The sequence below is a fragment of the Petromyzon marinus genome, chromosome 57 (genome assembly GCF_048934315.1).
Source record: "Petromyzon marinus isolate PM22_M1 ecotype Great Lakes invasive population chromosome 57, UKy_Petmar_22M1.pri1.0, whole genome shotgun sequence".
NCBI classification, from domain to species: Eukaryota; Metazoa; Chordata; class Hyperoartia; order Petromyzontiformes; family Petromyzontidae; genus Petromyzon; species Petromyzon marinus.
This window is the reverse complement of record NC_133723.1, coordinates 4118043-4130262: the sequence shown is the minus strand read 5'-3', so window position 1 is coordinate 4130262 and position 12220 is coordinate 4118043. Positions and strand designations below refer to the sequence as shown.

Sequence of the window (12220 nt, the reverse complement as noted above, 5' to 3'; positions counted from 1 at the left end):
AATTACACCGCCCGTGGCGGTGCCCCGCCGAGGTCGTGGAGCCCCGCCGGTCCGCAACGTGTCCGCATCCGGTGTGGCCGCCGTCGCTGCATCGTGCGCCCGTCGCGGCACAAGCGCGCGGTGCCCCCGGGGCTCCCCGATTCGTCCCCGTTTACCGGAGCGGTCGGCGATTGCTGCAGCCCGACGAGCCGGGGCCGCGGGGGTCGTGGTGACTCGGGCGATGCCCTGCCCTCGTGTGTGCGAGTGACCCCGGGGAGCCACCGACGGCGACGCCGACAACGGCGTTGCCGTCCGGCGGGGTGTCCCGCCGGCGACGCCTCGGCTCGGCCACGTGCCGGCGGGACCTCGGCTTCGGCCGGCGGCCGACGCCACACGGGGGAGCGGGCCGGCGGCGGGCAACTCGCTCAAGGGGCGTGCGCATGCGCTGACGGCCCCACGGGGTCGTCTACTTCAAATCCCTAGCCCTGTCGCCACTTACCTCGCCGGGTGGTGACCGTCCAGACTTCTCCGATCCCGTGCTGCCCTAGCGTTGTGTTCTGCTAGCAGCCGGGGTTGTCTCTAAGCACGCGTCCCCTGGGGTTCCTGGTCACGGTGGCTTCCCGCCGGATGGACTCGTCTCGCATAATTGTTGCAGCCGGGTCGGCTGGGTTTTATTTCACGGGCGGGGTGGGGGTGGGGGGGTGTAATGTAGACGAGTAGTGGAGGACGTCATGTCACTCAGGGGGGTGAGAATGGATGACGTCAGGTTACGGGGATTTTATAAGGGGGAACCCGTGACGTAGAGGGGGGTCGTCGCGAAGGGCCAGGAACGGAAGGAGTTAGGGGAGTCGGGATCCAGGGTAGGGGGAATCAGGGCCAGGCGAGAGTGATACTTCACCCGGCCGACCGAGTTGGATGATCCCTCGGTCGGTGCTGGAGGGGGAGATCACGTATAGCCTGGGTGGAGCTGGGGACCTCCCAGTACCCTTTCCCCTGGGGAGATATTAGGGTTGTCACCTGTTGGGCGTAAGCCTTTAATAAGTTACCGGCAGTAGCCCTTAATGAACCTTGGCATCCACCCCTACTCAAGAACCGTGTCAGCGTCGTCAGTTGCACATCAACACGAGTACAGCACACCGGCGTGTTGGAGAGTAAAGCCACAACATTTTCAATCCGAGTACGACGTTTCACCAGTAATTACGCTATCACCACGCGTGGCCAGGTCGCCTCTGAACAACAACAACAACAACCAGAGCTCATATCTCAGCGGGCTTTATACCTGCAAGTGAAACAATGGCTATCGGTTCGTTTGACTTTCGTCAACACACCACGAGCTGATTTACATCATCACGCCATCTCCCACTCGGCGGGATACGTCCTCGTACGCCACGTTCCATCCCTTGGCTGCCGCTCCGTGCTTAGTCTCGGCCGTCGGCCATCCTCGTCCCCCAACTCGCTTCCTCCTCAGGGGTCGGACGACGCTGTGAGATTTCATGGGTGAAGTGGCGAGATGTGAACTACCTCACTCCCTGCTCCCCTCGCTCCCTGCTCCACCCTCCCTGCCCCTCCCTCCCTGCTCCACCATCCCTGCCCCTCCCTCCCTGCCCCTCCCTCCCTGCTCCACCCTCCCTGCTCCACCCTCCCTGCTCCACCCTCCCTGCCCCACCCTCCCTGCCCCACCCTCCCTGCCCCTCCCTCCCTGCTCCTCCCTCCCTGCCCCTCCCTCCCTGCCCCTCCCTCCCTGCCCCTCCCTCCCTCTCCACCCTCCCTGCTCCTCCCTCCCTGCTCCACCCTCTCTGCTCCACCCTCCCTGCTCCACCCTCCCTGCCCCTCCCTCCCTGCTCCACCCTCCCTGCTCCTCCCTCCCTGCTTCTCCCTCCCCACTCCACCCTCCCTGCCCCTCCCTCCCTGCCCCTCCCACCCTGCTCCACCCTCTCTGCTCCACCCTCCCTGCCCCTCCCTCCCTGCCCCTCCCTCCCTGCTCCACCCTCCCTGCTCCACCCTCCCTGCCCCTCCCTCCCTCCCTGCCCCACCCTCCCTGCCCCTCCCTCCCTGCTCCTCCCTCCCTGCTCCACCCTCCCTGCTCCTCCCTCCCTGCTCCACCCTCCCTGCTCCACCCTCCCTGCCCCACCCTCCCTCCCTGCTCCACCCTCCCTGCTCCTCCCTCCCTGCTCCACCCTCCCTGCTCCACCCTCCCTGCTCCACCCTCCCTGCCCCTCCCTCCCTCCCTGCTCCTCTGCTTTTTTCGCGTGCTCGTTTCCTGTCCTTCCCCCGTCGCCTCTGATGAGCACGCTCTGGCTACGCACGGTACGAAAGAAGTTCAACACCCACAGAAAATGCGGAGAGCACGGGGAGGTGGGGGCAGTGGGGGGGAGGGGCTCGCTCACAATGACCCGGGCGAGGAGACAGAGCGGCGCGTGTTTAAAAATATCCTCCACGGGTAATTGCGGCAGAGCTAAAATAAGTGTGGGTGGCGGGGGGGGGGTGAGGGGGGGGTCACGGCAGGACCACCCCCACCCCCAGCCCCCCCCCCCGTTCGCTCTTCCTATAAATTCAAGTAGCGCGTGAGAGGCAGGATGAGAAGTGATTTAAAAAGGGGGGCGGGGTTCATTAAGCAAAGCATAAAAAACCGAAATGATGAACGGAGCAAAGTGCCGACTACACCGAGCGTCTTCTTGTTACCTCTGATAGTGAAAAGATAGAGAGAGAGGGAGGGAGGGAGAGATGCACCACCATAACCACCACCCCAATCATCATCACCACCATAACCACCACCCCAATCATCATCACCACCATAACCACCACCCCAATCATCATCACCACCATAACCACCACCCCAATCATCATCACCACCATAACCACCACCCCAATCATCATCACCACCATAACCACCACCCCAATCATCATCACCACCATAACCACCACCCCAATCATCATCACCACCATAACCACCACCCCAATCATCATCACCACCATAACCACCACCCCAATCATCATCACCACCATAACCACCATCCCAATCATCATCATCATGACCCACACCATCACCACCATCATCTTCACCACCACCATCGCGATCACCATCATCACCACCGTCACAACCATCACCACCACCATCACCACCATCATCACCATCACCACCATCACCACCATCATCACCACAATCACCACCATCACCACCATCACCACCATCATCACCACCACCACCATCACCACAATCACCTCCACCATCACCACCATCACCACCACCACCATCATCACCACAATCATCACCACCATCACCACCACCATCACCACCATCACCATCATCACCACCATCACCACCATCATCACCACCACCACCACCATCACCACCATCACCACCACCATCACCACCACCACCACCATCACCACCATCACCACCACCACCATCACCACCATCACCACCACCATCACCACCACCACCACCATCACCACCATCACCACCACCACCATCATCACCATCACCATCACCACCATCACCACCATAATAAAGGTTTTTGGGTTAGATCGCGTTTATTTATAAATGTGTCGTAACCCTCCACCACCCGACACGGCCAATCAGCAAAGAAAAGTGTCACGTTGACAAAAGACAAATAATTCACTACTTCAGCCCACCGGTGTGTTGAAGAGTTAATCCACATTTACAGTTTGAGTACGACGTTTCGCTGGTAAATACTTCCAGCATCATCGGGCAATTCGCCAGAATGGTAAAGCCCTCGCTTGCTCCCGGTTTTATATAGAGCAGAAAGGGTGACGTCATCACTTAACTCATCAGGTGCAGTGATTAGAGGCGGAGGGGGGGGTAATGTAATTATATAATCGATTAGTAATCAGTCAATGGTTATGATTAGTAATGAGTTGTAGATTAGTAATTCTTTAAATCAAAATGTAATGTGTATTATTTAATAATACGCTTCCACCACCATCATCACCACAATCACCACCATCACCACCATCACCACCATCATCACCACAATCACCACCATCACCACCATCACCACCATCATCACCATCACCACCATCACCATCACCACCATCACCATCATCATCACCACCATCACCACCACTGAGACGCCAAGCGCTCAGCGCTGTGAATTCCCCGCGGCGCTCCGATTGTGTTGCTGCGTCTCACGGTGCGGGGTGGGGGGCAAACGCGCGCCCCCCACTAACGCCGCCCCCGCCAGCGGCCTCAGCGTCACCAGAGCGCGGACCGCGTTGTGGGGGGGGGGGCGGGGAGGTGGGGGAGGGGAGGGGAGGGGGAAGGGGGGGCTCTTCCCCCCCCCCTGAAGTAACGGGAAGAGCCCCGACATCGGCGCTCGCAGCGCCTGCGCGTGAAACCACCGCGTGCCGTCTGTGGGGGGTGGGGGGAGGGCTGCTAGGAGCGGTGGCGCAGCGGTTAGCGCACTGCGCCGGGCTCCACGCCGGCTGGATGTTAACTACCTCGCCTGGTATGCAGGAGGTCGTGGGTTCGATGGCGACCCTGAAGCCTGCTGTGTATTTCGAGTTTGCGGTGTCTCTCTCTCTCTCTCTGTGCACGTGGTCGCGTGTATTTTTGCGTCAACGTTTAGAATCAACATCGCGCGTTCAGAGCAATTGGCTGATATATAATTTACAAGTGATGATGATGATGATAAGCCCACTTCGTTGAGCTATCATTTGTGGCCAGGTCGCTTCTGAAAAAGGGCTACATAGCTCAGTGTAAAATAAAAAAAAACTAGTTATACATATTCTTGGTTCATATTCTTAGCTCTTTCGGTAAAGTCACGTTGAAGGGAAACAATAAAATAATACATATATTGTTTTACATATATTTGATTATTTTATTGTTTCCCTTCAACGTTACTTTACCGAAAGAGCTAAGAATATGAATTACTGCAGTCACGAAAGCTTTAAGTCAAATATTCTTGGTTCTTTCGGTAAAGTCACGTAGAAAGGGAAACAATAAAATAATGAAAAAAATAAAATAATAATTTTATTGTTTTATTTTTTTTGTTTCCCTTCTACGTGGTGACTTTATCGAAAGAACCAAGAATATGAATCCCTGCAGTCACGAAATCTTTAAATCAAAATGTAGTTATACGTAGTTAATAGTGTGTGATTGAGTGTGTGATTATGTGAGTGTGTGTGTGTGTTATTTGGCACAGTAGGGGGTACATCTGCTGCATCCGCCAGTCATCTCAGTCAGTCAACCCATGCCGCCTGATGGGTCTGTCCCGTGACCTTCTCGCCAGCAGAGAGCCTTCGACACTTCACGTGGCCTCAGAGTGCACCTAGCCTGGCACAGGCGCCGTGGCGTCGTCTCCGCCACTTGGTGTGTTGGTGGGGAGCGGTGGTGTTGCGGTAAAGCGTCCGGCGAGTGTGTAACCCGGTTGACCCGAGTTCGATTCCCGTTCCACGGCCACCAACACCAGTGACGAATATCTTGGCAATCACGCAACTGGTTCCATCGATAAGTTTAGTTCAAACCGAACGTTGGATTCACGTTGGACGGTGAACTTTGTTTTTAAGTTTTTGCGTGGCGAGGGGCGTCTGAACGGCCCTTGCCACCCGGGGCCCCGTCAGCCCCCTCGTCGCCCGCTCCGCCTCCACGCACCCACGGAGCTCACCGAGTCACCGTGCGTAGGGGGGGGGCAGCTGCCACCGTGTGGGGGCGGGGTGGGAGTGGGGGGCACCTCTTGCGCAATCTCTCGCTGTGTTCATCACTCATTTTCAGCGGGTGGGGTGGAGGAAGATTGGGGGGTGGGTGGGTGTTGGGGCACCGTCGCCGATAAGAAATCGCGATAAGGGGCGCCACACATTTGAAACCATTATATATTTTTTTTTTGGGGGGGGGGGAGGGGAGAGGGAGGGGAGTGTCTCACAGCAGCATTTGTGGCTGCGAAACATCGGGACTTGATGACGCTGAGCAACGCTATACGCGGTGGCCAGGTCGCGTCGCACAAGCAGCTGTAATGTAGCTCGTAAAATAAAATTTGGCTGGCCCCAAACGTAAACGAAACGTTGTTTAGCTCCACGCGCCCTCGTCATCAATGCGCATTCGTGATGGAATGGACTCATGAGAGGGCCACAATGACAAATTCACAGCTATCAAACCCACACGGGTCAGCCCATGTTCTTGTCCGGGGGAAATTGAGATTCCAGGTCCATTCGGCGATCATCCGGGCTTTTGTTGTTATCGCCTGTTGTATTGTATCCACTGCTGGATGAATGCCTCCCCCCGCACCCTCCTCTCCTCTCCCCCGGCCCCCCCCCCCAACATCCCCATACGCAGCAAGTTACACGTGTCTCGCATCTTCGCTGTGATGTCGCCACAATAATCCATCATCTTACCGCGTCAACCCGTATTCTTGTCGGTGGGGAATTGAGTTTTGAGGTGCGTACGGCGTTACAGCCGTTACAATACGGACAAACAAAAACTATGTTTGTCTATTTGTTTGTGTTTCTCCCTTGCGATGAGATTTCTGCGGGATGAACGTTGAGATTTATAAGCGAATGGCCGTGACATCCTCACGATGGAATTGTCAACCTTGTGGTGTGACCCTGACCTCGACCCAGGTGTGCTGGAGATCACCGCGGTGGAGGTGGTCGCGATACGCGGAGTGGAGAGCGACTTCTTCCTCGCGATGAACAAGAAGGGCCGAGTCTATAGCACGGTACAGCCCCAGCAACACCGTGATACGTCTTGGTACACCAGCCCCCTCCATCAGCACCGCCCTCCTGCGTCTCGCTGTCTAGCCCACAACTCCCCCAGCACCACCCTGCGCTGTCCATTACCCCCGTCTCCCAGCACCCATCTAACCGTCTATCCCCAATCTCTCTTATACCATCTCACCATTAATCTCACCATTAATCTCACCATCCACCACACCATTAATCTCACCTATCTCATCATCCATCTCACCACCTATCTCACCATCCAACTCACCACCCAACTCACCATCCATCTCACCATCCATCTCAACATCCATCTCACCACCAATCTCATCATCCATCCCACCACTCATCTCACCACCCATCTCACCGTCTCTCCCCAATCTCTCTTATACCATCTCACCATCCATCACACCATTAATCTCACCTATCTCATCATCCATCTCACCATCCATCTCACCATCCAACTCACCACCCAACTCACCACCCAACTCACCACCCAACTCACCATCCAACTCACCATCTATCTCACCATCCATCTCACCACCAATCTCATCATCCATCCCACCATCCATCTCACCATCCACCTCACCATCCACCTCATCATCCATCTCACCATCTATCTCACCATCCACCTCATCATCCATCTCACCACCCACCTTACCATCCATCTCACCATCCATCTCACCATCCACCTCACCACCCATCCCACCACCCATCCCACCACCCATCTCACCATCCATCTCACCATCCATCCCACCACCCACCTCACCACCCATCTCACCATCCATCTCACCATCCATCTCACCATCCACCTCACCACCCATCCCACCACCCATCCCACCACCCATCTCACCATCCACCTCACCATCCATCTCACCATCCACCTCACCATCCATCCCACCATCCATCTCACCACCCATCCCACCACCCATCTCACCATCCATCTCACCACTCACATCACCACCCATCCCACCACCCATCCCACCACCCATCTCACCATCCATCTCACCATCCATCCCACCACCCATCCCACCACCCACCTCACCATCCATCTCACCATCCACCTCACCATCCATCTCACCATACACCTCACCACCCATCCCACCACCCATCCCACCATCCACCTCACCATCCATCTCACCATCCAACTCACCACCCACCTCACCACCCATCTCACCACCCATCTCACCATCCAAATCACCACCCATCCCACCACCCACCTCACTACTCATCTCACCACCCATCTCACCATCCATCTCACCACCCATCCCACTACCCATCCCACCACCCATCCCACCACCCATCTCACCACCCACCTCACCACCCATCCCACCTCTCGCAGAAGGACTTCGGTGACGACTGCCGCTTCTGGGAGCGCATCGAGGAGAACGGCTACAACACGTACGCCTCCCACACGTGGCGACACGCGGAGGGAACCGCCCGGGGTGGGCCCGAGAGGGCCCGCAGCGCCGGCCGTGCTCAGCGCCCGAGGGCCCGCGGTGCCGGGAGACCCCGCGGGCCCCTCCAGGGTCGCCAGATGTTCCTGGCCCTGAGCGGCAAGGGGGTACCCAGGAAGGGGACCAAGAGCAGACCCCAACACCCCTCGGCTCACTTCCTGCCCATTCTCGTCTCCTGATCGCCCATGCCCTGTTACCCTCCCCACCCCTCCTCCCCCGCTCCGTCGTCAACTGCGCGGCATGGCCATGAGCATTCGTGATTTTCTTGCTTTGGAGAGTGGGGGATTTGCACGCGCGTATGATCGACTTCTTCCGCGCCGTACGTAGCCACCCGTTGCTAATCGGAGGGTGTGCGGGGCAAGGCCACCAAAGTCAGCAGAACAAGAAGCAGTTCTAAAGAAACGAGCCTCTCAATTTAGACGATGATTTGGAGGTGCACAGCTCCAGTAGATTCCTAGCATCTGAAGGAAGGGCGTTCCAAACGGCCGCAGAAGCGCGTCTGTACGCTCGCGATGCGGTGACTACCGCCTTTGTTCGATGGTTAGTCACCAAAAGTCGCCGCTAGGATGACCGGAGTTTGCATGCTGGTTAATGTTCCTGATGACCTGCAGTGTTGATGTTGAGTGAGTGAGCGGGTGAGCGGGTGAATGTTGTTGTGACCTGCAGTGTGGTGAGTGAGTGAGAGGGTGGATGAGTGGGTGCGTGAGTGGGTGGGTGGGTAAGTGAGTGAGTTAGTGGGTGAGTGAGTGGTTGAATGCTCCTGTGACCTACAGTGTGATGAGTGGGTGAGTGAGTGGGTGAGTGGGTGAATGTTGTTGTGACCTACAGCGTGGTGAGTGGGTGAGTGAGTGAGAGGGTGGATAAGTGAGTGGGTGAGTGTTGTTGTGACGTGCAGTGTAGTGAGTGTGAGTGAGTGAGAGGGTGGATGAGTGGGTGAGTGAGCGGGTGAGTGGGTGAATGTTGTTGTGACCTATAGTGTGGTGAGTGGGTGAGTGAGTGAGAGGGTGGATGAGTGAGTGGGTGAGTGTTGTTGTGACGTGCAGTGTAGTGAGTGAGAGGGTGAGTGAGTGAGAGGGTGGATGAGTGGGTGAGTGGGTGGGTGGGTATGTAAGTGAGTGAGTTAGTGGGTGAGTGAGTGGTTGAATGCTCCTGTGACCTACAGTGTGATGAGTGGGTGAGTGAGTGGGTGAGTGGGTGAATGTTGTTGTGACCTACATCGTGGTGAGTGGGTGAGTGAGTGAGAGGGTGGATGAGTGAGTGGGTGAGTGTTGTTGTGACGTGCAGTGTAGTGAGTGAGAGGGTGAGTGAGTGAGACGGTGGATGAGTGGGTGAGTGGGTGGGTGAGTAAGTGAGTGAGTGAGTTGATGGGTGAGTGAGTGGTTGAATGCTCCTGTGACCTACAGTGTGATGAGTGGGTGAGTGAGTGGGTGAATGTTGTTGTAACCTGCAGTGTGGTGAGTGAGTGGGTGAGTGAGTGAAAGGGTGGATGAGTGAGTGGGTGAGTGTTGTTGTGACGTGCAGTGTAGTGAGTGAGAGGGTGAGTGAGTGAGAGGGTGGATGAGTGGGTGAGTGGGTGGGTGGGTAAGTGAGTGAGTTAGTGGGTGAGTGAGTGGTTGAATGCTCCTGTGACCTACAGTGTGATGAGTGGGTGAGTGAGCGGGTGAATGTTGTTGTGACCTGCAGTGTGGTGAGTGAGTGGGTGAGTGAGAGGGTGGATGAGTGGGTGCGTGAGTGGGTGGGTGGGTAAGTGAGTGAGTTAGTGGGTGAGTGAGTGGTTGAATGCTCCTGTGACCTACAGTGTGATGAGTGGGTGAGTGAGTGGGTGAATGTTGTTGTAACCTGCAGTGTGGTGAGTGAGTGGGTGAGTGAGTGAGAGGGTGGATGAGTGAGTGGGTGAGTATTGTTGTGACGTGCAGTGTAGTGAGTGAGAGGGTGAGTGAGTGAGAGGGTGGATGAGTGGGTGAGTGGGTGGGTGAGTAAGTGAGTGAGTGATTTAGTGGGTGAGTGAGTGGTTGAATGCTCCTGTGACCAACAGTGTGATGAGTGGATGAGTGAGTGGGTGAGTGAGTGGGCGAGTGAGTGGGCGAGTGGGTGAATGTTGTTGTGACCTGCAGTGTGGTGAGTGAGCGGGTGAGTGAGTGAGTGAGAGGGTGGAATGAGTCAGTGGGTGAGTGTTGTTGTGACGTGCAGTATAGTGAGAGAGAGGGCGACCAATAAGGCGTCTGAGTTGGTCTGTAATAAGGTAGGGCACTGAAAAGGGGTTGTCAGCTGTGCACACGCACGCATACACCCGCACCTACATCGTGGCTGGAATCATCATAATTGTTCGTAATATTTTAAAAGTCAGACTGCTGTGAACGGCGGTCGTACGATTCTTCATTTCTCTTAATTCACCATCACCTTTATTTCTCGTTATTATTGTTTCGGTCGAGTATTTGCATCGAAGCAATTCCTGCTGATGCTGTGCCTGCTGCTAATAAACATATTCTTGTTTCTTTCGGTAAAGTCACGTAGATAGGATAACAAAAAATACACTTTAACAATAATAAAAGCACAAAGCACACATCAGGCGGAGAGAAGGCCGCTTGTGTTGCGATCGAAACGTCGTGGGGGGTTTTGTTAGCTTTCATTATTTGCATTTTTTTTGTAATATTTAATTTAAATCTTGATTTTATAGCTTTCGTGACTGCAGTAATTCATATTCTTAGCTCTTTCGGTAAAGTCACGTTGCAGGGAACAATAAAATATATATAAAACAATAAAAATTCTCACTTCTTGCCGTTGGTTTTCACACCTGATGATGACCGTTTGCGTCACGGTCGAAACGTCGTGATAATTTTTTATTGTTTTATATATATATTATTATTTTATTGTTTCCCTTCAACGTGACTTTACCGAAAGAGCTAAGAATATATATTAAATTTTATTTTATTATTTTTATGGCGGGTTTTTTTTTGCTTTTATTATTTTACATTTATTTAAATTTTAAATTTTATTATTATTTTTATTTACTTTCCACCTACGTGAAATATGAATTCCTCGCAGTCATGAAAGCCTTAAGTCTAAATGTGCTCCAATATTTATTTTAGACGACGTTGATTGTGTCGGTGATGCTGCTGCCTCCCGTTGGCAGTGGTGGTGCACTACCAAACAACTTGGGCACGATCCCCGTCAACAACATCCATCGTACATGGCATGGAACACGACTTTGTTATCTTTACTTCATCTGCATTTTATCTTTGACCAGGTAAGGGACCCCCCCCCCCCCCAACCACTCAGCTGTTGCAGCTCTTTTTCAGAAGCGACCCTGGGCCATCGCAAACGATTGGCTCGAGAAGTGTGGCTCGTCATCGTCGTCATCATCACGTGGACATTTTTTTAGCAGCGGCCATATACGCTGAACGCGTGGCGATGTTGACGATTTCTAAATGCGGCGGGGGAAAAAAAAAACACGGTAGGACCCCTAGAGAAAAATCCACGCGGCCACGGGGAGAGAGACAAATATACAGCAGCAGCAGCAGGCTTAGTGATTGGTATCGAATCCACGACTTCCTGCACACCAGGCGAGGTAGTCAACATCTCTCGAGCCACCGTGATGATGATGATGATGAGAGAGAAACACCGCAAACTCCAAATATACAGCAGCAGGCTTCGTGATTGGTATCGAATCCACGACCTCCTGCACACCAGGCGAGGTAGTCAACATCTCTCGAGCCACCGTGATGATGATGATGAGAGAGAGACACGCAAACTCCAAATATACAGCAGCAGCACGCTTCGTCAGGGACGGGATCGAACCCACGACCTCCGGTGTACTTGGCGAGGTCGTTAACATCTCCTAGGCACCGTGGTCATGATGATGAGACAGAGAGACACCGCAAACTCCAAATATACAGCAGCAGGCTTCGTGATTAGTATCGAATCCACGACCTCCTGCACACCAGGCGAGGTAGTCAACATCTCCATAGCCACCGTGATGATGATGATGAGAGAGAGACACCGCAAACTCCAAATATACAGCAGCAGGCTTCGTCAGGGTTGGGACCGAACCCAGGACCGTCCTGTATAGCGGGCGAGGTAGTTAACATCTCGCTACAGTGGTACCCATC

At 54.5% G+C, this 12220-nt stretch overlaps 1 protein-coding gene across 1 annotated transcript; it reads left to right on the top strand.

Moving 5' to 3' along the window:
* The first annotated feature begins 6512 nt into the window (after window positions 1-6512).
* On the top strand, window positions 6513-8788 carry LOC116955018 (fibroblast growth factor 10-like). Its single transcript, XM_032975953.2, has 2 exons — window positions 6513-6653; window positions 7997-8788. The coding sequence occupies exons 1-2, from the start codon at window positions 6513-6515 to the stop codon at window positions 8288-8290; spliced, it is 435 nt and encodes a 144-aa protein (XP_032831844.2). The 3' UTR covers window positions 8291-8788.
* Window positions 8789-12220: the final 3432 nt, after the last annotated feature.